The sequence below is a fragment of the Gymnoscopelus microlampas genome (assembly GCF_963454915.1).
Source record: "Gymnoscopelus microlampas genome assembly, chromosome: 23".
Classification (NCBI taxonomy): domain Eukaryota; kingdom Metazoa; phylum Chordata; class Actinopteri; order Myctophiformes; family Myctophidae; genus Gymnoscopelus; species Gymnoscopelus microlampas.
In genome coordinates this window covers 2,563,813-2,590,893 of record NC_139960.1, presented here as the reverse complement: position 1 = coordinate 2,590,893, position 27,081 = coordinate 2,563,813, and the positions used below count along the sequence as shown (strand labels likewise).

Sequence of the window (27,081 nt, the reverse complement as noted above, 5' to 3'; positions counted from 1 at the left end):
CAAGACTTTTCCTTTTCTGTCCTTTTCACAATATGGGTCAAAACATTGGTAAAGCGCTGTCTAGTCCAGTGCTTCTCAAACCTTTTCATGCCAGGGACCCCCAAATTGATATATATTTGGCCGCGGACCCCCATCTGAAAATATTTTGTGCCAGGGACCCCCAGAAGCAAAGATTTGTGTTGAAATGTTCGCTTTAAAATAAATATATTCAAAGATTTGCACGAATCTTCAAGATTTTTTCAAAAAATAGCAGATCTACAAGCTCATAGCGCGGCACTCGGTGCCGCGCTATGAGCTTGTATATCTGCTATTTTTGAATAGGCCAAAGTATAAAAGGTTCAAATTATTGTGATGCTATATTCACACATATTTGCTGAGGACCCCCTTGAACCCCCTCAAGGACCCCTGGGGGTCCCCGGACCCCACTTTGAGAACCTAGAAGGTTTCCACCTGAGAGCGACTGATCATAACAGTCCAATAAAATGACTGCATTATATTTAGCTGGAATGGAAATTGATCTTTGGTTCAATGCACTTTTCCAATCATTATAGCAGTGGTTCTAAAACTTTTTCATGCGTCAAGGAAGGACCCCCAAATTGACACTTATTAGCCCGCGGACCCCCATTTGTAAAGATAAGCCAGGGACCCCCCATAAGAGAAGATTTGTACGGCTCTAGCAGTGATTCTCGAACCCCCCCCCCCCCCCCAGTTTGACATGCATTAGGGCTACAGACCCCCATTTAATGGCATTTCTATCTCTGGGACCCCAATTCATATTGTAAAATCAATGTTAATTGTAATAACGGGTCCATTTGGTTCCATTTGTACACTCTCAGGGTCCTTACACACCGGGCGAAACCGGCGAATATAGCGAATATACGCAAAATTCGGACTCGTTCCGAATAATTAAAAGACGCTTTTTCGCTTCGCTTTTTCGCTTTTTCGCTCCATGTACGGAGCCATTGACTTTATAAGGTTTTTAAAAAAACCGCATTATTCGCACGAAAAAATCGCCCCGGTGTGTAACAACCTTTAGAGTTACAGACCCATAAGGGTCCATTTGGTTCCTATAAATCATTTAGCTGGGGACCCCCTGGTATCCCCTCAGGTACCCCTGGGGATCCCCGGACCCCACTTTGAGAACCAATGCATTATACAGTAGTACCTTTATTATTAGACGGATATAACCCCTCGGGATGTGCCATCTCGTTTTCGAGAGGGTCCTTTATGACAAAAATACAAACAGTGCAATAGACAAAACAGTACAATAGGTACATCCATGCATACTATACATACACAGGACAAAACAAACTTGACAAAGCAAAGCAAAACAAAAGCTCTCCTGAAACTGGCCGCTCCCACCCCACCTGAACACCCACAAAATAACAGATTTCATGCATTAATGATGTGCCCATGTAAAGCTAACTGAGCAAAAAACAGTTATCATCAGTCCCCTCTCTGCTCCAATGGCTGACTCTTGGTCATTGTTATGCCTCCTTTTACAATTCCCAACACTCTGATCTCTTCCTCAAAGCGTTGTTCGGAAGCAACGCTATGAAAAAAAGTGCCAAAGACACGCATAACCCAGACCCTACGGTTACACTCAGAAATATTCAAATTGGGCAAATTAGGTTTATTGGCATAAACTGTAAGCTGTTTACAATACGCAAATCGAACAAGAACAATAGGCTCTATGCACAGCAGCCATATTGGGAATGAATTGGGCCCCTTCTTACTTCCTTCACGGGTGTTACCAATGATACTAATTAAGGCTCTGTTCCATTTAGTGTGGCATAGTGGTTGTCTTATTTTCAAGGACCCCCATAACTCTGAGAGTGTACAAATGGAACCAAATGGACCCTTACGGGTCCATTTGGTTCCATTTGTACACTCTCAGAGTTACACACCCACCATAAGGGGCCATTTGGGAACCAAAATGGAGTGTTTCTAGTGAGCCAACATGCACGATATCAGCACCCTGACCAGAATGGAACAGAGCCTTCATTAGCATCATTGGGTAACACCTGTGAAGGAAGTAAGAAGAGGCCCAATTTCTTTCCAATATGGCTGCTGTGCATAGAGCCTATTCAAATAGCTCAGTACAACTAATATTACAAGTCGTCACCTTATTAAACTAATGGCCTAAGTCATTTTTTGAGGAAATTATATTTTCGCCTAAGTCAGGTCCTCATGACACTGGCCACCTCTGGTAAAATGGCCCAACTCCTAATTGAAAAGGATCATGCTGTTCACGCCCCTTTTAATATAATGGCCTAACTCCCTAGTGTGACTTAGGACAAAATAGGCCTTTTGTTTGGCCTAAGTCACATGTTTTTGTGAGTTAAGCCAAATTATTTACTGATTTAGGCCATTTTGTAATTTGTTTTGCTTTTTATTTTGGCCTAAGTCAGATTTAATGCTATTTAAACCTATTTCAATCTCTTATGTTACATAACTGACAGACAGTGTTATTTCTATTTAAATAGTCATAATTTGTTATAAACATTTTGGGTGAAATGATTAAGAAATATCATATAGTTTTGTTCTGGATCAGTTTTTTTATTTTTCCTGAAAACCTTGAAAAAATGACTTAGGCCATTAGTTTAATAAGGTGACGAAGTGATTTCTTCAACGTCGACTAAAAAAAGACGCTTTCAACCTACACTACAGAATCAAAAGACACACCTACTAGGCAGGCTGCTGGATCAACATCTGAGGAAGAGCGTTGGTGCTCTAAACGTCACCCACCTTCATACATGAGCCTAACCTTGACAATGGGAGCTGTCTGGTGTGTAGATGAACTTTCCCTGCATAATGAACCAACGCTATAATCAAACTAATCGATTTAATCGATTATAAACAGTCACGGAAGAGCTCGTAGATCTCCTATTTTCACTATTTTTTGCACGACACCATTGTGTGATTGATGAAGTAGAAAATAACTCTTAAGTGGTTATCGATTTGTTTTTATACATAAAATAGGTTTTAATGTGCTTCTCAATTATTCTATTAATAATTGAAAATGTATTAAGGAAAGGCTTTGAAGCAGTAGCTATAAGCCTCATGATAAGCACTGCAATGTTCAAGTAACGCACACAAAACGACAGAGAGAGAACATACAGTGACTTGTAGAAGCACTGTGGCAGCTGCACAGGTTAAAGTGGCGATTAAATCAGTGAGCCGTGAAAATCAAACAACCGGGATTCTAAAAATAGAACAAAATAGCCTACCTTGTTGGTGCTTGTCATGAAAAGATTGAGACGTTTATGGCCCTGTAGAAAGTCATTCTGACTGTCTGCCTCAGTGCTTGGGCTTCAGACATTATTATATGACAGAGCTTAGTGAAAGCTTCTACTCAGGTTGCATATGGAACACAGCAGTGGTGGAAAAAGTACACACATTTTTTACTTAAAGGTAGGGTAGGTGATTTCCTTTGGTTAAAATAAGTGTTAAATAGCTCTATATTCTGATAGTACTCATTGCTATAGAGTGTTTGTTCAGTAAAAGGAGTCTCCTTGTCTCTCCACCTCTTTATAAAACAGAAAATGCATTTTTGTTTCAGTTTCAGTTTCATTTCCAATTTTATCCAATCAGGATAGAGAACTCAATCAGGATACAGATTAAACAATTGAAATTGGAAGTGATGACACTAAGAAATGAGCAGACAAAATTGGAACTGGAACACTATACAAATGAAGCTTAAAAATGGGTACTTTCTCCTGATTGGCTGAGATTTTGACACCTACCGAAAAATGTATTTTCTGTTTTTTAAAGAGCTGGAGAGACAGGGAGACTCCTGTTACTGAACAAACACTCTATAGCAATGATTACTGTCAGAATATAGTATTTTAACCTTTTAACAAAATACTTTTTGTTTTAACAAAAAAATATCACTTACCCTACCTTTAAGTAAAACTATCAATACTGCAATGTAGATATACTCTGTTACAAGTAAAAGTCCCATATTAAAAATGTACTAAAAGTACAAAAGTAATGCTATTAAAATGTAAATCAAAAGTACTCATTATGCAGAATGTCCCATTTCACGAGTTCTCAAATGCATAAAAGGTACAAAAATCTTTTGAAAATAGCAGATCTACAACCTCACAATGTGTCGCATCGCAACGCATTGTGAGCTTGTAGATCGGCAATCAAATGGCCGAAATATATAGGGCTGAAGTGGGTAATGGGTGTTTTGTTATAATAATCAAAATCTACAAAGTAACTAGTATCTAAAGTTTTCAAATAATTGTAGCGGAGTAAAAGTACAATATTTGCCTCTGAGATGTAGTGGAGTATATAGTATTGGAAATACTCAAGTAGGCTAAAGTAAAAAATACCCCCAAATTGTGCAAATGTACTTAGTTACTTTACACCACTGGTACACAGTACGTCCATCAAAGAAAAATATTTGTAAGTCAGTACGTTTAACCACGTTTAACCAGGGGGGCACTGCACGGGTACACGTTTACAGAAAAACAATGCCAAATGCCCTAATTCGTCGAATGTCAGTGTCCCTCAGTGAACATAGCAGCTCCTAAATGTGCCGATCTATTTTCACCCATTTATGTCATCATGTGGTTACCACAGCAACCAAGTGTTGGGTGGGAGGAGGAGGACGCGGAGGAGCACGGAGCCCCCACTCTCAGGGGCAGGTGGGTATAGTCGATAGGATGCAACAGCAGTGTCAACAGCAGCAATGTGTGGGGAGGAATTCATTTGCATGACCAAAAAAACAACAACAAAACAATGTCTGAATACACACACATCCCATCCGATCACTTGTACTGTATAATAATCAGATCAGATTTAATAACCGTGTTGATAGTCAGTCCTAAAGATCAGATTTGAGAAATAAATGGGTTGTGTGCAGACAAAAGAAGCCATAATACATTCATTATGTGCAATGAATACGTGCTCACACACACAGAGTCTGGGACCAAGTTTGGATTCATGAAAATAGTGAAGGAAGAGCATTAACAGTTACTCACTTTCTCAGACACACACACACACACACACACACACACACACACACACACACACACACACACACACACACACACACACACACACACACACACAGCTGTAATGTAGTATTGATTGGTGACATCTCTTCATCTGAACACAGGATTAGTGACGGAGTGATAAGAGAGAGAACAGAGAGAGAGAGAGAGAGAGAATGTGAACGAGGGAAGGTAGAGAGAGAGAGAGAGATATAAAAGAATGGTAACAATAAGGAAGGAGAGGTGGATCAGGAAGAATGACGAAGACGAGCTGAGAAAGAAGGAATGGCATGTTAACTCTGTGCGCACAGAGTTAACATGCCATTCCTTCTTTTAACCGTCTAAAACATTTCTGGAGAAATGTTTTAGACAGTTCTGATGGAGCTCAAGGTTTATCTGCTTTACTCCAAACTATTTCACTGCATGGACCTGTGTGTGTGTGTGTGTGTGTGTGTGTGTGTGTGTGTATGTGTGTGTGTGTGTGTGTGTGTGTGTGTGTGTGTGCGTGCGTGCGTGCGTGCGTGCGTGCGTGCGTGCGTGCGTGCGTGCGTGCGTGCGTGCGTGCGTGCGTGCGTGCGTGTGCGTGCGTGTGTGTGTGCGTCTGCATGGGCCCAAAACACCAGACCGAACCAGCCGACAATAAAGTGCCCTTGAGCAAGACACTGAACACCATCGGTGTGTGAATGTGTGTGCAGTGGTGGAAAAAAGTACTGAAATGTTTTACTTAAGTAAAAGTATAAATACTGCAATGTAGATATACTGTACTCTGTTACAGGTAAAAGTACAAACGTATTGCCATCAAAATGTACTTTAAGTACCAAAAGAAAAAGTACTCATTATGCAGAATGTCCCATTTCAAGTTTTGATCGCATTGTGAGCTTGTAGATAGGCTATTTTCAAATGGCCAAAATGTTTGTGTGTGCGCGCGCGCGTGCGTGCGTGCGTGCGTGTGTGTGTCCTGGGCATGACGTTAAACTGCCCCGTTGTAACTACCATCGTCAATGTAGATAGGTGCAGTGGATGCATTTGCAACTTCTGTGGACAATGTAGCTTGCATACAAGAAGGCACTACTACTGGGGGCGTGTCTTCTCCTCCGCGTCATCAGCGCCCATACCCTGGGTGGGGTTGGCGAAAGGGCCTACTCTGTGTGGAGTTTGCATGTTCTCCCCGTGTCTCATAGGGTAGTTAATACCCTCACAAAAAACATGTAGTAATCCTGGTCTCTATACTGCCTCCCCCTGGTCAGCCGGGGCGCCTGATGGAGGGGAAGGGAACTGGTTGGAATAACGTGTTACTTCCACGTGCTACGTCCTACCAGGGAAACTCCCCCCTGTCAGGTGACAAGAAGGTCAGTTGGCTCTCATGCATTGAAGGAGGCATGAGCTCGGCCCTGGCCTCCCTAGGCTGGTGGGGGGAGTGTAGTGCCCAGGATCACTTAGAAAATTGGCACCGGGTGAAACAAAAAGGGTTACAAAATCGAGGGATAAAAAAAAAAAAAGAAGGCACTACTCACCGGTGGAATCTACCAACAGCCGACGCTACCTAACGGCCAGGTGGGACTTCCTTCCAGGCCCATGAGAACAACAACAGAGAGCAGCTTTAACACCAAGCAGCAGTGTAAGACTAAGAACTTTGTTTCCTCTGGTGATCCAGCCTATAGGACATTATACCCACGGACTGGTTGTTGGAGGGTTTCCACAACTTGGGACGCCCAAAGACGAGGCAGAAAGGCTGGCACTATTGTGCTGTCTCTCTGCTGCCATGTTAGTCCATGAGCCAGAGCCCCAAAATTGAGCAATGATTATCGAAAGAGTGGGCAAAACCAAACCTATATTAAATTGTTCATAGGGTCAATACGAGTAAATAAATATATGATAACCTTTCCACAGGAGTAGCTTTTTCATATTTATCACACATTTTGTTATTTTCCCCATACGTACATGACAGGTGAAAAACTGACAAAATTTAAAAAAGGCTTAGTTATCATAATGAAACTTCCTGAGTTGATTACTTACATGAAGACAATGATTTATCGTATTACAAGTTTTCTGAAATTGTATATTTAAATATGCAAATTAGGCATTAGGAAAATATGCCCACATTTGTATAACTTTCCAGAATCAACATTGGAACATTGGACAAAGCCAAAGTCAACATTCTTATTTCATTTTGTTAAGATGTTGGAGTCAAAGGTTTTGAACGAGGGAATATTCGATTTCTGGCTCAATTTTGGGGCTCTGGCTCATGGACCAAATGCCTAATTTGCATATTTAAATATACCATTTCAGAAAACTTATAATACGATAAATCATTGTCTTCATGTAAGTAATCAACTCAGGAAGTTTCATTATGATAACTCTTTTTTACATTTTGTCAGTTTTTCACCTGTCATGTACGTATGGGGAAAATAACAAAATGTGTGATAAGCATGAAAAAGCTGCTCCTGTGGAAAGGTTATCATATATTTATTTACTCGTATTGACCCTATGAACAATTTAATATAGGTATGGTTTTGCCCACTCTTTCGATAATGAAATCTTGTCTGGCTCATGGACTATGTATGGCAGCACCGCTACTTGTGTGGAGAGCTGAGTTTCACACGCGTTGTATCATGAGGACATATATCCATGAGTTTGTGAATGCAACCTCTAGCGTGTGCGTGCGTGTGTGTGTGTGTGTGTGTGTGTGTGTGTGTGTGTGTGTGTGTGTGTGTGCGTGCGTGCGTGCGTGCGTGCGTGCGTGCGTGCGTGCGTGCGTGCGTGCGTGCGTGCGTGCGTGCGTGCGTGCGTGCGTGCGTGCGTGCGTGTGGGTGCGTGTGTGCGTGTGCATGGGTTAATGGAATGAATGCGTGTGTGTGTGAATGTAATGCAGATTGTAAGGCACTTTGGGTAATAAAGGCACAATATAAAAGCACCATTTACCATTCACCACACATGAGTTGATGTGAGTACATCAGATTTATTCATTGGATATTTCCAGGGTAATGTAATGTGATGTTAACCCCGTTAATGACTGAACTGATGCTGAAATATGATGTTAAGCCTGTGTACCACTTAACCCATTAAGACCTGAGGCGATTCTTAACACATCGGGTGCCAGCATTTTTTCATAACAACTTACCGTGGGTGCCAGCATTCTCCCCATTGACTGCGCTTTGCTGTTTAACGTTTCCACGTGCGTTACAAGCAAATCCACACAAAAAAAAGCATCAATTCATGTTGTGCCATGAGCCTGGCTACTGCCTGGAACCATAACATTCCACTCGCGGGTTACAACGGGGGGGGATCGCGCATCGCGCATGACCGGTTTTCCCCACAGGAAACAGATTTGGAGATATAGGCGTTTCAAAGTAGGAAATAGACAGGAAGCGGATGGGGGGGAAAAAAGTGTTTCCGGTGAGCGATCTGGCACTTCCTTCGCAGGATTACAATGGGTGCTCCCAGAGCTGCTCTAGCCCCGCCCGCGCGGAGAAAAACGAAAAAAACAAAAAGACTGAAATCACGGTTCAGACCGTGTTCGGCACCGAAGCTTCGGAACCGCTACTATGTAAACACACGGTTCAGACCGTGTTTGGCACCCGATGTGTTCTAAATCTAAATCCTAACAGTTTTTTGAAAAAAAAATCGAAAACATTTTTTTTCAGGATTTTTCACAAAATAGCAGATCTACAAGCTCATAGCGCGGCACTCGGTGCCGCGCTATGAGCTTGTATATCTGCTATTTTTGAATAGGCAAAGAAATCTTAAAGTGACAGAGATGCGTTACCGGTCTTATTGGGTTAAACCCTCAAGGTTTTTCAGGCCAAGGACCCCTTAAGCTGAGAGAGAGAGAGAGATGAAGCAGGGACCCCCCACAACATATTGTATAAAATTGTGTTGCAGACACATTTTTTTCATTGAATTCATAGATAGCTTCATTGACTATCATCAGTGTAAATTCAGGTTTTTTCTTCATTTCAGACACTTAAAGGGGGGCTACACCAAACCACTTTGCCGAAAATAGCCGATCTACAAGTGTGAGCTTGTAGATCTGCTATTTTCTGCTAATATTCCCCTAAGAATAAGGACGCTAGGGTTCAAGTGGTTAATGTAAAAATTTAACATCCCATCACACAAAGATTTGGCAGACCCCCTAAAGTAGCTCTGCGGACCCCCGCTCTAGACTTAACCCATTAAAACCTGGAACGCATCATTGTCACTTTAGATTTCTTTGGCTATTCAAAAATAGCAGATATACAAGCTCATAGCGCGGCACCGAGTGCCGCGCTATGAGCTTGTAGATCTGCTATTTTTGAAAAATCTTTTCAAAAAACTGTTAGGATTTAGAAAATGTTTAGAAGCGGTCTCAGGTCTTAATGGGTTAATCAACTGGACCCGAGTTGCCTTTGGACTTGGACCGTATCTTTCCATCTATACAGACTCTACAGTGTCTACTATGTTTCCCCCCAGAATATGGATGCTGGTGTTCAAGTGGCTGAAGGGCAACTTCACCCATTTTCAACCTTAATATAATTGGAATGCTTTTTATAAGACGGCACCATTGTATGTACTCTCTGTGTCTCAGAGGAGGGGTGTGGACAGTTCCTAAACATGCCTACCAGTGACATCATTGGTAGGGATGTTTATTTATTTATTTATTTATTATTAATGCAAGAAAACGTGCTTCTATTCAGCATTCTAATTTTCAAGAAAGTGAAAGGCTGTAGTTTCTATCAGCTTGGAATCCCCACTGATGATGTCATTGGTAGGCAGGTTTCTGAACTGTCCATATAGCATGAAGCCCAGTGAGGACAAATTACATGAAGATAATGCTGAAAATGGGTGGGAGTTAGATCGCGGTTTTAGCCGGGGTTGCCGTGGATAACCGAGGGTTTGGGTGGATTTGTGATGAATGAAATATAATTATTAATTAATATTGGATAAACCGTGGGTGAAATAATGGTGGAAAAATACGTTAATGACATCTATCTAATAGGCCTATTACAGCTTTTAAAAAGCACAAAATCTCGGTGTGCGTTTGTAGTATTTTAATATTACGTAATTTTCCATCAGACATAAATAGGCTCTATGCACAGCAGCCATATTGGACAGAAATTGGGCCCCTTCCTTGCTTCCTGCACAGGTGTTACCAATGACACTAATGAAGGCTCTGTTCCATTTAGTGTAGCACAGTGGTTCTCAAACTTTTTAATTTCAAGGACCCCCTTAACTCTGAGAGTGTACAAATGGAACCAATGGACCCGGGAGGGTCCATTTGGTTCCATTTGTACACTCTCAGAGTTACACCCTCTCAATGAACCATGAGGGTCCCTGGACCACACTTTGAGACCCACTAGTATTTCTAGTGAGCCAACATGCACAATATCAGCACCCTGACTCTGTTTGACCAGAATGGAACAGAGCCTTCATTAGTATCATTGGTAACACCTGTGAAGGAAGTCAGAAGAGGCCCAATTTTTCTCCAAAATGGCTGCTGTCTGTGCATAGAGCCTATTAGCTGCCTACTACAGGTGCTTTTGACGGCAAGGGGTCCTTCCACGTTCCAGACAACAACAACACAGTGGACTGAAGCCAAAGACAGTGTTCGTCTTGGACTAAAGGCAGCTACAGCGAGAGAACTTTTGATTTATAACTAAATACGATTTTCTTTTGGCGAGGGAGTTCTTAACCCTGCCAACAACGAGTCAAGTGCTGGATATGTCTTATGAAAACTTGCGATGTGAGAAAGTGACGGAGGGCTTGCTGTTACCATGGATACGGATGTATACAGTCACTAGCAGTGGTGTAAAGTAACTAAGTACATTTACTTAAGTACTGCAACTACAAGTACAATTTTGAGGTACTTTACTTTACTTGGGTATTTCCAATTTCCAATACTTTTACTTCTACTCCAGTACATCTCAGAGGCAAATATTGTACTTTTACTACACTACAATTATTTCAAAACTTTAGTTACTAGTTACTTTTCAGATAAATTATGATATTATGAAACACACATTAACCACTTTAGCCCTATTTTATACCTAGGCTATTTGAAAATAGCCGATCTACAAGCTCACAACGCGTCGCATCGCGACGCGTTGTGAGCTTGTAGATCTGCTATTTTCAAACATTTTAGTCATTTTACTTTTGGTATACTTTAAGTACATTTTGATACCAATACTTTTGTACTTTTACTCAAGTAAATTTTGAATTCCGGACTTTTACTTGTAAGGGCGCGCTCCCACCGCACTTTTATTTTACCCCCAGGGCGGAATCTGCCAATGCTTTGTCAATGCAAATGCGTGGATTCGTGGTCTTGAGGATTTTTTCCAAGAATCCACGCATTTGTATTGACAAAGCATTGGCAGATTCTGCCCCAGAGGTAAAATAAAAGTGCGGTGGGAGCGCGCCCTAACGGAGTATTTCTACATTTCAGTACTGATACTTTTACTTAAGTACAATGTCTGAGTACTTTTTCCACCACTGATGAAAAGTTGGGATGTGAGAAAGTGACGGAGGGCTTGCTGTTACCATGGAGATGGATGCATACAGTCACTACATCGGTGATCGTGACAGTAGAGAGTGACATGTTTGTATACAAGTACGTATCCATATAGCATCCCATTTGCATCCCTGCGGTGCGGTTGGTGCGGATCTATAAATAGGATGATATAATTAATGCTGTTGGATAACGGAGGGATAATGAACGTGTACACACGGATTAGGGTGACGAAAAAAGCCCATCCGTGCATCTCTAGTGGGAGCGCTCCTTTAAGGAACTGATGCTGAAATTAAATGTGATGAGCACAGGGGGTGAAAATAACCTTGGGTAAGACCCTTTTTTCCCCCCACACATCAGAAGTGGGCCGGTCAAGGCATTAAACGCCCCCCGGGTGAATTATTGTCCCAGTCCAGCCTTGGAATCAATAACGTTATCTTAGCTTAGAAATAAGAAAATGGAACTAGAACAGATTGATAGAGGAAACCGTGTAATTACTCACAGCCAGCTGCACACACACACACATACATACATACATATATTTAAAGCCATGCAGAAACACATCGCCCTCTCGCTGTGTGTTCACTGTTTGTTTTGGTAGACGGGGACGTTTTTGGGCAAACAAAGCTAGCATAATGTGTTTCTGCAGGTAAACAACACCACACTACTCCAGTGGTGTAAAGTAAAAAAGTACATTTACTCTCAATTTTGAGGTACTTTTACTTTATTGGACTATTTCCAATTTGCAATAGTTTTACTTCTACACCACTACATCTCGGAGGCAAATGTTGTAGGTACTGTTACTCCACTACAATTATTAGAAAACTTTAGTTACTTTGCAGATATAAATTATTACATTATAAAACATACATTAACCACCCCATTAAATACCTAGGCTATTTGAAAATAGCCGATCTACAAGCTCACAACACGTCGCATTGCGACGCGTTGTGAGCTTGTAGATCTGCTATTTTCCAACAGTTTAGTACTTTTACTTTTGGTACTTTAAGTACATTTTGATACCGATATTTTTGTACTTTTACTCGAGTAAATTTTGAATTCTGGACTTTTACTTGTAAAATGTTCTACATTGCAGTATCGTTACTTTTACTTAAGTAAAACATTTCAGTACTTTTATCCACCACTGAACACACTACTCCAGTGGCTGATAGCTGCTGGAATAAATGGAAATGATGTACCGAATACACCGGGTGCTCTTGTTTTGAGTCTGGTCCAGGTTGAATGCAAGGTGCTCACTAAGTCAATTTTGTAGACTCTTGAGAAAAGCGAGCCCTCTGAGGATGTAGTTAAAATGTATTTTATTTGCATTGGCCTCGGGCCCAAACAAATAAAGACAAAGCTAGTGTGGCATGTTGTTGTTATCACTATAGTAACATGATGTTGTTAAAATGTTAAAAAGATAAAACGCCTTTTTCTCTGCTTTCCGTTCATTCAACTGCCCATATACATGGAATGGACAATCGTGGCTGGCCAATTGTCTTTCTCAGAGTGTACGAGATCCCGCTACGTCTTTTACCGCGATCGGCGGGTCGATCGCTGTGAAGAATAAATATTCCATGATTTTTCAAAGGTGAGTGAAAACGCTCAAACATCGCTGGCACTGTGGCAACTAGACCATGTTTTTTTCTGCCATTGAATGAGTCGAGTGCCGTGTTTATTTAAAATGATCAATCATGCGATCGATCAGACGCGTCGCTAGGTCTCTACTAGGTCGGGGGCTTAGCCCCGCAGGCAACGGGCACATGCACGCGCGCACAGCGCGCGTGCATGTGCCCCTCCTCCCGCGCGCGCGCGCGTTTTTTACCGCGGATTTCGCGGATTAGGGTGCTTTCCCCCCCGTTTTGGGTTAATTTATTTCGGTTTTAGGGTTAGGGGTTAGGGTTAGATTAGGGTGATACATATATAATTCAAAAAAAAAAAAAAAAAACTTTTAATTTTTTAATTTTTTAATTTTTTTTATTGGTGGCTTTGGACAAAACATTGGTGGCTATAGCCACCGAAGCCCACCCCTAACGACGCCACTGCGATCGATCACGATTTTAAAGAAAGCATACCATGCCTTTTTGTTACATATACATTTTAATATCAATGTTTTATTATCAGTAAAACCTTTTGTGTTTTGGCAATTATTTTGCCTCGGCCCACATGTTGTGAAACGCTGGTCTAATATATTGCAGTAATAACTCCAGTGTCAGTAAGATTCCACACATCATTCTGACATGCACGCACGCACGCACACGCACACACACACACACACACACACACACACACACACACACACACACACACACACACACACACACACACACACACACACACACACACACACACACACACACGATCTCCTAGCACAGATAATTTAAAAATGAGGCCCAGCATGTGTGAGCGTGTGTGTGTGTGTGTGTGTGTGTGTGTGTGTGTGTGTGTGTGTGTGTGTGTGTGTGTGTGTCTGTGTGAGACTTCTCTCTCCATTCTATGTGCATTATGACTCCTGTCTTCACGGAGTGAGTGAGTGAGTGAGTGAGTGAGTGAGTGAGTGAGTGAGTGAGTGAGTGAGTGAGTGAGTGAGTGAGTGAGTGAGTGAGTGAGTGAGTGAGTGAGTGAGTGAGTGAGTGAGTGAGTGAGTGAGTGAGTGAGTGAGTGAGTGAGTGAGTGAGTGAGTGAGTGTGTGTGTGTGTGTGTGTGTGTGTGTGTGCGAGTGTGTTTGTGTTTGTACCTCTTCTCTCCGTTCATTGTGTACGTGCTCTTGAAGAAGCCCAGCAGCTCGTTCTCGATCACCGCCTCAAAGCTGATGTTGACTCGGTACGCTCTCATTGGACGCAGCTCCCGGTGCAGAACGATCACATGCATCTGATTGGACGGATAGGGGAAGTGGCGCTGGACACGCAGAGCCCCGCCCCCTGCTTTGTTACCGGATCTGCTATTGGTCGAATCCGAGAAGACGGACACGCGCTCGATCTGCGAGAGAGAAAGAGAAATGATAAATACATATCAGGCACGGCAACTTTATTTATACAGCACCTTTCATACACCAGGGCAACTGTAAGTGCTTTACAGAATAAAAACAAATACAATCAGAGTGCAACAGTGCACTTTAAAAAGACAATAAAAAAGAGATGAAATTAAAATAAAATACTAAAGATAAAGGATCATATCGTCATCATATCTGTCGGGAGGAAACCCTGTACGTCCAAAACCGTTCTTTTTATTATTATTAGTAGTAGTATTTAAATGTGAAAATAGCACACACTGGGCTACATTAAACAGCATTTATTATACGGCTTGGTTGAATGGTTGATTCTGATTGGTCAATCTCTGAATTCAGCGGTCTATTATTTTTTCATAATGACCACTGAACAGACTGCTGTCTAATCAAAGACAAAGTGCAGACTCTATCAATCTGTGTCGCTTGCTTTTGTGCCGTATCCAACATGGCAGCTACTGTATGTTTATTCTATTCTGTTTATTCAGAATCAGAATCAGCCTTATAGTTACATCACAGGTTTACAGAAGTAAAAAAATGGGTGAAATTTGTTTTTGTGCAAGCTCTATCGTTTTGTTATTTCCATAGAAAAAAAAAGAAAGGGAAGACGACAACACTTCCCGTTGTTTTCCGAGGCGCCCGCGTTGTACTGGACGGTGGACGCTGTGTATATGCATTTTTAGAAGTATAGTTGTAATGTTTTTGGTTATGGGGAATAAACAGTTTTGTTTGTAATTGAGGATTCAATTAAGAGTGTTCTGGTCCAGTGAGAGGGACCTAGCTAACCTTTATAAGAAGGCGATCTGACACTGCCAGGCGGCAAGCATGCAGTCTTGAAAATGAAGCCCACGAGGAAGTCGATTAACAGACAGCAGTTCTCATTAATGGTCTTCAGGGTGTCACACTTTCCCCCCTGCTGGCTACAGAAAAATTACCACGGCATTGATTACAATGGGTATTTGACCAGACTTTACATTTGATTTTATTACCTTAGTAAACAATGTCATAAATACTTTATGCGTTCTGTGAAAAGGCTCGAACGGCCAAGGCTCCAAAAACTTGACAAGTCCACCAACGCAGGTTTTTGTATTTTATTTACCTCTCCCACAGTGCAGGGGAATTCACAGTGCAGGCCCGGGCAAACATAATAATTCAAAATTAAACACTGGCCAAAACAAAGCTTCAACAAACACTTGACAGCTAAAGAAATGAAACAAACCAGACACTACAGAAAATATAGCAGGGAAAACCTTCTACAAAGGCTCTGGTAGCTCTCTCCCCTGGATGTCTCCAAGGCTAGCCTCAAGCCAAACTGAACACAGACCCTCCTGCAGCGTGCATTTTAAGCAGGTGAGGCAAACCATCACATGCCCCACTAATAGGTAACTCTGTTAACTCAAACAAGGCTACCTAAGGCCCATGAGTTATTTTACACAATTACGTCATAATGAAGTAAGTTAAATATGTTCATTACAATGTTTCCCAAGGCGCCAATTCATTCCTAGATTATCAACTAAAGCCAAAACATAATACCAGCACAAACACACACCCCTCCTCCTCTACAGTGCTTGGCCCGTTCCAATCAACAGGATTGCCAGCGCTGCAGAGGAGAGACAGGTGACCCCACACACAATTCAACTTCCCCACACAGTGTCAATCAATAAACATTTAAAAACCCTTTCAGTCATTGATTGTTAGAATGTCTTCAGATATATACATAGAAGGACACTAAATACTGTTCCCAGCCGGCTTGCTGGTGAATGCATTGGGAAGCAGCAGTGCACTGTGTGTGCATGCAAAGTTCCTTATTAATGTCTATAGGGCACGGGTTGCCCCTTGACACATTCAGTTGCTAGTTTAAAGTCTTCTTTAAATTATCTTGATATGATTTTTTTTTATTAAAGGTAGGGTATAAGTGATATTTCTTGGTTAAAACAAAAGTTTTTTGTTAAAAGGTTAAAGCACTATATTGTGATAGTAATCATTGCTATAGAGTGTTTGTTCAGTAACAGGAGTCTCCCCGTCTCCCCAGCTCTTTAATGAACAGAAAACAAATTGTCAGGTAGGTGACACAATTTCAGCCAATCAGGAGCGAGTACCCATTTATCAGCTTATTTTTTTTACAGTGTTCCAGGTCCAATTTTGTCTGCTCATTTCGTTGTGTCATCACTTCCAATTACACTTGTTTAATCCGTATCCGGACTGAGTTATCTATCCTGATTGGATAAAATTGGTATCCCGACCTGAAAATGTATTTTCTGTTTAATAAAGACTTGGAGAGAGATGGAGACTCCTGTTACTGAACAAACACTCTGTAACAATGAGTACCATCAGAATATAGAGCTATTTAACACTTATTTTAACCAAAGAAAATCACTTACCCTACCTTTAATTTTGAAATTGACAAATCATGAATAGGTTGAACACAATCATCTATAAGTGACAAGAGATTGCACCTATAGTGGTCTTTGTACATCGTGTTTGGTAGAATGTTAAAGTGAGAAGAGGTGGACCACACTAAAGTGCAGTTTATTGTTAGACTGAACGACCCGAGCAGACAGCATGAATGAACGGTCGCTACAGTGTAGCCTATATTTTGCAGGTGCGTTTGGATAATTGATGGTAGACGATGGTCTCTCTATTAGCCTACATCGTGAGTGTTTTCCTTCAGCAGCGAGGCAGAGGCAGAGATAGCCAGGCCGGCAGCCATGGCTGGAATCCAGGGCTCAAGAGTTCAACATGTTTAATCCGTATCCGAGGGGATTAGATTTGGATTGTGTGTGTTAAAGGTTATTTGATTAAGAAAACTCATATTTCGGGTTGGAATCCTCATATGTCCAAAACTGTGACTGTTACTGTTATTAGAATTTAAAAAATAGCAGAAATAGCGGATCTACAAGCTCAAAATGCGTCATTTTGTGACGCATTTTGAGCTTGTAGATGTGCTAATTTTGCGACTTATATGTGACGCTGTAGTACGACGGAGTAGGGCATTCCTTTACGAAACAAACATAAACAAGTTGAAATATGGAGATAGGAGATTTCTGACCGACAGCGACGGTTTCGTATTGATAAAATGTTTGCTGAGGTCAGATATCAAAGTGACCCTAATCTTGTTTTTCTGAACTACCCAACGTTGTAATATGATCCAGTCGGATAGGGATTCAATGTTTTGTATTCTTTGGCCCTGACTACTGTGGTTACTATTCTTTCACTTTGGTCAACGTGGCATTGTTGTAGCTAGCATTATTCTTTAAGTGTCACCTTTGGTGACACATACTGTAGGTCCTGCGTGTGTTCACAGCTCTGGTTTCACTTACTTACTTACTACACATTTTAAGTGATACTGTATTGTGTGGGTTTAGGGACTGTGTTTGCTTTACCCCATTGAGACCTGAAGCCGATTCTACATGTCTCCTAAATCTCAACAGTATTCTGAAAAACATATGTTTCTATATCAGTGGTTCTCAATCTTTTTCATGTCAAGGACCCCCAAAATTATATGTATTTGGCCGCGGACCCCCATCAAAATATGTTGTTCCAGAGACCCCCAGAAGCAAAGATTTGAGTTAAAAATGTTCGCTTTAAAAACATATATATTCAAAGATTTGCACACATTTTCACGATTTTTCAAAAATAGCAGATCTACAAGCTCGTGGCGCGGCACTCGGTGCCGCGCTATGAGCTTGTAGATCTGCTATTTTTGAATAGCCCAAAGTGTAAAATAATGCTTTTTAGCTCAAATCTAAAAATGACACAGTTCCAGGTCTTAATGGGTTAAGTGTTCTTCATTTTGTTTTTGCACAAAGAGACACTATCTCATTATGTTCTGTTCCTCATGTTCTGTTTTGTTGAAAGATACAGTCAGTCACTAGGTGCGATAAGCATAAAGATAATTGCCATCCACTTTAAAACTATATCTTATTAGTAATAGTGATTGTTGTGAAATACCCGAAACCAAGGGGAGGCTGAGTACTGCTCAGCAGCAGTAATTGCTAGCAGAACGCACTTATGTTAAACATGTTTGTTTGCATGTTTTATGTATAGGCTAGCCTAGCACACTGAGGACGGTCTGTGCATAAACTATTATAATTGGAGCGCAGTCCTGGACTTCTATTCATGAATAATCTCCTCAAATTGTCAGTGAAAGCGCTCACCCCATACTGTGACAATTAAGACTTTACTCCGATGTCCATTGCCTGGTTTCTTGCGCGCGTGCCTCCATAGTCTAAACCAGTTGTGCATGATTGGCCAATACGCTTGTGCAAGGACGCGCTGTGATTGGCCAGTAGCCACTTTGAGTGACAGTTGGGGCAAACGCTCTCACCAAAACATTATATACTATTCTGTCCCTATCGGTACACAACTCGAACGGCGCTGAGTCGACTAGCAGACCATTGGCCGGTCGACGCGGGCACTCGCGCCTGGAGGCGCTCGGGCGCGTCTCCTCGGCCTCAAGGTCTGCTGAGTCGGCGCGCCTCCGTCATGGTCCAAAACTATACTTTATCGGCGAAAAGAAATAGTCCGCGGTTGTTTGAAAAAGGCACTTCCGCGTTGGCCACAGAAGGGGGCGTGTTTATAGCACAACTGGTTTAGACTTTGTTATGTCGCTTCTTGCGCTTATATGGATGGTTTTCATGACCACGCTCTATTGCACAAACCTTCATCTGAATATGAGCCATGGTCTGCATTATTCCCCCCAAATAATTGGCAAAAAAACATGATATTAATGATAATATAGCATTGACATATAACAAATAAGAACATAAAAATCACACCCAGTGTGAAGTGAGCGGTGCTATTTAAAAACAACAGTGGTCACCACAGTGATGGAAGCTCACTTTTAAAAAAAAGTAATTATTTTGAAGTGAGTGGTGATATTTATGAGTTATTAATTTCGTCATGCGTCTCGCTAGCCAATCACAGTACTGAGCAAAGGGTCTGAATACCAGTCAGCCAATCACAGTACAGCGAAAGACAAATTTTCACGACGGAAAGAAAAACTTTCGCTACGGATGGGTCCCAAACCCACTTATAGGAGCGGCTACACTGCTCAAAAAAGCATATGTTTTCATTGTGATGCTGATGACTAGGAACTTAACGTGTACTATGTTAGTTCTACTGATCCAAGCAGAACAACAATCAATTGATTGATCATTAAAATACACCTGCTCTGACCATGCAGGCTGCCGTGTTAAGTGGTCAGATGGGTGGGCCGCAAAGGCTTTCAATATTGTAAAGTGGGCCCTGATCCAGAAAATATTGAAAACTACTGTCATAGCCGAGGAAGCCCCGTGCAACTGGTGAATTGAAGGGAATTTCAGACTTGGCTTTAATCCAGTGTGAATGAGCTGGGGAAAAAAATAAAAACCCACAGAGCTCAGGGGGGTAATTCATCACAGTTATGAGCTTGTGACTAAATAATACAACTCCATTGGATCCATTGGAACACAGGTTATTATTTCTATTTTTATTTCATTTCCTGAAAGGCCACAGTTTTGGATATCTCTGCTGTCGGGCAAAATCCAGCTAACTCCAAAAAGTTAAATTTTCAGGAAAAAAGAAACACAAGTATATTTTTAAGACAAAGCAATAGTGCCTCATCAAAGTTGGTATTTTGACTTGACTAGATTGTCAGATACTTGCATGTGTCATTATATTATCGCCACTTTACCCCAATCCAGCTCTTTAAATATTGCAGTAACTTCTGCAAAGAAGGGTTCACGGAGTTGCAGTTTCAGCAGAACTAGCGAGAGAAATGAACTCATTTCTTGTCATATTGCTCTCCTCAGAAAACACTACACAGACTTTAGAAATAGAATTAATTGTTTTCATAACATTAGCGTCAGTGCTAAGTTTTGATAAACAGGTACACTGCATAGTTACTTTTAACAGACTACGGGGGAAAAAAACTGCCTCGTTAAAGTTAGTTTTCATCCGCTCTGAGTCTGCAGCAGCTCTGTCTTTGTGCCACGCAGGGGAGAGGGGGTGGAGTTAGCTGGTTTGGTCGACAGTTTGAGGATCCAATAGGCTCTATGCACAGCAGCCATATTGGAAAGAAATTGGGCCTCTTCTTGCTTCCTTCACAGGTGTTACCAATGATACTAATGAAGGCTTTGTTCCATTCTGGTCAGGGTGCAGATAACGTGCATGTTGGCTCACTAGAAACACCATGTTGGTTCCCAAATGGCCCCTTATGGTGGGTGTGTAACTCTGAGAGTGTACAAATGGAACCAAATGGACCCGTAAGGGTCCATTTGGTTCCATTTGTACACTCTCAGAGTTATGGGGGTCCTTGAAAATAAGACAACCACTATGCCACACTAAATGGAACTGAGCCTTAATTAGTATTATTGGTAACACCTGTGAAGGAAGTAAGGAAGGGGCCCATTCATTCCCAATACAATCTGGGAACCCAGAACTAACTGAAAATGAAAAACAGCGACCTCTGCTGTTTGTTCTATCTCAGTTAGCTCTGGGCGGAAGAAAACGCAGCACACGTGCACAAGGAAACCGGGTTTTGGTCTGCCTTCACCGCTCCACTTCCGGGTGGTGCGACTATGTTTTCATTCCCACTAACAATATTTCTACACGGAACACTAACACCACTTCTCCCAGAGAACATGGATGGTTTTGGTTATAAGCCCACTTGTTTCTATGATGAAAGAGCAAGTTAAAATGTGAATATCTTTCCGTGCTTTTGTCTGCTCCGCGGACGCTATTGTTAAATTAGTTTCGGTTAGTTTCGAGGGGGGAAGGGTCGACGGACACGTGAATCCCGCCCACTACATTTGATTGGGTAAAGCGCGGCCTGCTTCCTGATCTGATAGCACGCCCTCTTGAAACCAATGCGCACGGGTTGTCAACACGGCTACCGACAGATTCAAACGTAGAGCAGAATCTGTTCTTGAGAGATTATTCACAATATGGCTGCTGTGCATAGAGCCTATTGAGTCTGACAGCAATGATAGTTTGAAGTGGGTTGAATGCTGGCCCTGCTCTGGAGCAGGTAAACACCACCTTTTCAGGGCTATAGCCTCCATTAACACTGTAGTTGAAAACATATATAACAGTGGCTAAATCGCTAGTGGCTGCAATGGACACTTTGAGCTTAAAAGCTGTATTATGTACGTTTATTTAGTGAATGAAATGTCATTTTGTCCATTGGTAGAGTAAGTAAGTACACTAATACAATATAACTGCTCTCTTTGGTCTCCCTGCTCTTCTATAGAGACGTTTATATCCTGGGCCTCGGTTGGACACGACCTTTGACACAATCCTACTTCTATTGACAGAAATATTGACCTGAAGTTCACAAGTTTGTCCCCTGACCAAGCGGGCAGAGGCAGGCTCTATTAGCTCAGTGGTAAACATAATAATAATAATAAAATCAGAACCTGCACAGGAGACCAAATATGGGGTAGAACAGGAAAGATACACAGCTATTAATGAGTTTCAATGAGTTGAATAAGTGTGTGTGTGTGTGTGTGTGTGTGTGTGTGTGTGTGTGTGTGTGTGTGTGTGTGTGTGTGTGTGTGTGTGTGTGTGTGTGTGTGTGTGTGTGTGTGTGTGTGTGTGTGTGTGTGTGTGTGTCCGTGTCCTCCCTGAGGCTAACACACTATGTAAGACCTGTGGGAGACAAGGACAGTGTTTTCATCCACTTTAATCTATTTAGTGTTTGCCCTGTACAGTCTGACACACACACACACACACACACACACACACACACACACACACACACACACACACACACACACACACACACACACACACACACACACACACACACACACACACGCGCGCGCGCGCTTTATGACAGACTGTACCGTCACTCACTAACTTTGAATCAGTAGTGCAATATAGTGTTGGAATACACACCTGTATCTAGTTATTACCTGTGTGTGTGTCTTAAGGCTTAGCCAGTCCAAAGTACATGTTTCCGAACAAACCTCTGAACCTTGTTCTGACAAAAAAAAACTGTTAAAATGTACCATATGCATACTAATGTGTTGTTGTGGAGGTTTCTACTACTCGATATTATTTAGGACTGTATTATTTGTTGTTTACTAAGGGTAATCTTTAGGTGCTGATTCTTTGTGATTGCCACAAGTGAAGGTGGGAGTTAAGAATGAGGTCATCTTAGGTTGTAAGGCTAACCTATTCTTGGGTGCATTTCTCCTTTCCGACATGTCGCCTTTCCGACGTTGACGAACCCTATACCTAACCCTAACCCTAACCCTAACCGCACGCGGAAGCCACTAGTCGGAGTGGTGAGATGTCGGAATGGAGAGTGAACACCCCTATTCTTCTATGTCCTGGGTGTGAGATGAACTCGGTGAACTCGGTCTTTCGTTAAGTCACGTCCGGAAGGGAATGGCGTGCCGTTCACAGTTCCCCTTTGTATTGTCTTTGTCTATATCTCCACCAGACCAGATCGTCTGTGAGATTCTATGAGATTATATAAGAGCGAAGTATCTGACTCTTAATTATCTAACTCTCAGTTTAACGAATTATCTGACTTTTTATCTAAATGCTGCTCGACTCTATTGCTCGACGCACACTTCTCTGTGTCTCGCAGCTGCTTCTATGTGTGAAATATGACGTCATACGATCGTAAGTCGACGTGTCCATAATCGGGCGTAATAGGGCATCGCAGTTGCGGCCACTGCATTTCTCCCATTGACTTTTCCAAAAATATTTATATCAATTCACTTAAAGGACAACTTTGTTTTTTTACAACCAATGTTTATGTTTTAGATTGTAATTAAAGTAAATAAAAGATGAGTGTTAAAAAAATTAAATTTACTGCTTTCTATAGTTTTAGCAATTTTCACAATCTTTTTTACAGTGTTTTCACAGTGGGCGGGGGCATTCTGTCCGGTGGCTAAATATGTATTTTTTTAACACATTAACCCGGCGTTTTCTTTATTATTATTTACAGTAGCTCTTCTAGCCCCCAATAACTCACATCTGGCCATCTCAGACAGCCGGACCTTTTTTATTGTGTAAAAAAGGCATATTTAGCCACCGGACAGAATGCCCCCGCCCACTGTAAAAAATATTGCAAAAAATGCTAAAACTATAGAAAGCAGTAAATGAAAAAAAAATACACTCATCATTTATTTACTTTAATTACAAGCTAAAATATAAACCTTGGTTGTAAAAAACCAAAGTTGTCCTTTAAGCCTAGAATCAAGCTATCCAGGCTCCCAGTGAATCATGACCATTAAACGTTTTTTTTCTGTGATTTATTTTATTTTATATTTAATTATATGATATACTATATTTAATAAATACCCTTTGTTTTGCCGTTTTCAAAAAAGTTTTTTCACAGAATCAAACGTTTTATGGTCATGATTCACTGGGAGCCTGGATAGCTTGATTCTAGGCTTAAATGAATTGATATAAATATCTTTGGAAAAGTCAGTGGGAAAAATGCATTGAGTATTTTCTTCCGGCACCAGGAAGTGGGCGGGAACTGCGATGCCCTATGCCGTGCCGTCATCGTCGTCTTGGCAACAGTTGTCATCATAATGTTTCGTTTTTTTCCGAACTGCTAAAACCGTAAACAACTCGCCAAACCCCCTCTTTTGAAAAACAAAAAAAGGAAAAAAACCTTAAAAGCATTCTCGCTCACTGAAACACATTTGACACTGTGTTGCACTTACGTTGCCAAATGGCCAACACTGACGGCAGAAGATCAACACAAATACAACAGAGTTGTCATCATCGTTTACAAACAACAACTCCAAATCGCTCCCACAGTTCAGAGTGCACAGTGGGGGTGCAGGTGTGTGGAATGTCGGTATAGCAAGAATGGATGTAAACAATCCGAGAGCAGGAGGTGGAAGAGAATTCGGTATTGATTTTTTTCAGTTGTTTTCTGTCTGAGTGTCAGCAGGCCGTGCATTCTGTCTACGTGGTGATTTGGGACGATGTCAGATTTCAACATGGTGTGTGTCATGTTTCCAGTGGTTCACCATCAACCAGCGATTCATAAACGTTTGTCTTCCAACATACAGCTCTTGTCCTCAACCTTGTTGGGGAGAAGGGGTTTTCTCTGCGTGGCAGCTATAGATCTATGACCCAGTGGCGTGCACAGACATTTTGAGGGGCAGGTGCTCAAGTAAATGATACTTTTTTTTGTTTACTTGGTCTGCTCTTTTTTCCCTCTACACCTATACCTCTTTGCCAAAAATAGCCGATCTACAAGCCCACAACGCCTCGCAGCGCGAGGCGTTGTGAGCTTGCAGATCTGCTATTTTTGGCTAAACTTCTCCTGAGAAAAGGGATGCTAGGTTTCGAGTGGTTATGGTAAAAAGAAGAATCATATCACATAAAGATTTGGCGGACCCCCTGTAGTAACTCTGAGGACCCCCTAGGGGTCCCGGACCCCCTGCTGAAGACCCCTGCTGTAAACTGAAAAAAAAAAATGTTTTTCTTTTTTTTCAAAAGGGCACTTCTGGTCAAGAGGGCAAAGGGCAGGTGCTCTAGCACCACCTAGAGTCTATCTGTGCACGTCCCTTCTATGACCCAAACCCATATGCCAGGGAACATCGCCATTCACACTGATCACTACAACTATAACTATATAGTTTTAAAAATCATGTGGATGGCAGAGTTCCCACCAAATGTGAAAATAGCTAATCTACAAGCACACAACACGTTACATTGTGACATATTGTGTCACAATGGATCTACTTTGATTGATATTTTTGTTGTGCGACAAAGTATGAAACAAAAGTGGTTAATCGATTCCTCGATACATAAAACATTTTTTACAAATATGAAAAAGCAGTTCTCGATTATTTGATTAATCAAAAAAGCAATAGATAGAATAATGGCTAAGAAAATAAATGATGGTTGCGGCCCTACTGCGGTTACGTAAGTGTGGAACTTGTTTTTTTTTTCTCCCCGTTTCCTGTGGCATGAACCAACACAAAGACCTGATGCTGAGGCTCTCATTGGCTGTGATTTAGCACTGGCACAACATGTACTGTACTGTAAAGAGCTTTTCATTTAGAGTTTACTTGTTTTTATGAATGTACTGGATATACAGACAATACTGTATTTTTTTGCAGTACTCGCAGTCAGTGGCGTGCACAGACATTTTGAGGGGCAGGTGCTCAAGTACATGATACTTTGTTATGTTTACTTGGTCTGCTCTTTTTTCCCTCTACGCCTATACCTCTTTGCCAAAAATAGCCGATCTACAAGCCCACAACGCCTCGCAGCGCGAGGCGTTTTGGGCTTGTAGATCTGCTATTTTTGGCTAAAGTTCTCCTGAGAAAAGGGATGCTAGGTTTCGAGTGGTTATGGTAAAAAGAAAAATCATATCACATAAAGATTTGGCGGACCCCCTGTAGTAACTCTGAGGACCCCCTAGGGGTCCCGGACCCCCTGTTGAAGACCCCTGATGTAAACTGGGGAAAAAAAACACATTTTTTTCTTTTTTTTCAAAAGGGCACTTCTGGTCAAGAGGGCAAAGGGCAGGTGCTCTAGCACCACCTAGAGTCTATCTGTGCACGTCCCTGCTCGCAGTATACAATATATTCACTGGAAATTGAAATTACAATACTTTTTCTTCTTGCAAAATGTATTTGCAATAAACTTTGCTAATGCATGTACTGTAGTGTCTAATGAATACGCCAGTGTTTTCATATTGACTGGCTGGTATCTGAAAGCATTGTTTGATTTTGTGCATTGGTTTTGACAGGAGAGTCAGGGGTTTTGAAGAATGCAGTTTGAAGATTGGGTTTTGTGTTTGAAAAGGCACCGTGATCGAACAACTATCATATGAGATATGATTGTCAGCCAGTTCAGACTTTAAAGGAGCTTTAAAAAAGCTAGGATTTAGAAGACCTTTGTAGAATTGGCCTCAGGTCTTAATGGGTTATAACAAAAACTTGTATTTAAACATGTACGAGTGTTATCTTGTTACTGTTTTGTTCTGTTATGTTGTGTTTGTTGTTTTGTTTTAATTGTTTGTTTGTTTTTTTGTAAGAAAATGACAGACCTCTTTGTCCTTACTATTGCCAAAATGTTATTTTTATTGTCTGCAAAAAAGTAATAAAGAGATTTGTAAAAAAAAAGATCAAAACTATAAAAAGTGAAAAAAAAAAAAGTTAAAGCTCTATATTGTGCTCAACGATGCTAATCGTTGAGTGTTTGTTCAGGGGTCTCCTCGTCTCTCCAGCTTTTTGATAAACAGACACACTTGGGACCCCCAGAAAAGTATTAAAATGTTTTAAAAATATATATATTTCCAAGATGTTTTTGAAAATAGCAGATCAAAAAGCTCAACAACGCGTTGCACCGCCACAGGTTGTGAGCTTTTGATCGGCTATTTTCAAATAGCCTATGTAAACTGCCCACAAAAAAGTTTGGAAAGTTAACTTCGGTCGATTATTTCTCCCCTTTAATAACATGTTTTATATCATTTTGATTGATTAGTCACCTTTACAACGAGATAGACCTTGTAGCGCCACCCCAAAAATTGCCAAAGTCCCCTGCAATACTGTTCTGTTCTGAGCATTCGCTCTTGTTTTGAGCTTCAAGTGCTGGCGGGTGTGTGCCAGTCACAGGTGTGGGTG

At 41.4% G+C, this 27,081-nt stretch overlaps 1 protein-coding gene across 1 annotated transcript in view; it reads right to left on the bottom strand.

Annotated features, from left to right (window-relative positions):
- The window catches only part of LOC311040063 (thyrotropin-releasing hormone-degrading ectoenzyme-like), a 239,238-nt gene that overhangs the window by 193,084 nt on the left and 19,073 nt on the right, over nt 1-27,081 (bottom strand). The window contains exon 4 of the mRNA XM_084050135.1: nt 14,222-14,463. Within this exon, the coding sequence (XP_083906261.1) occupies nt 14,222-14,463 (242 nt within the window). The remainder of the gene's footprint in view (nt 1-14,221; nt 14,464-27,081) is intronic.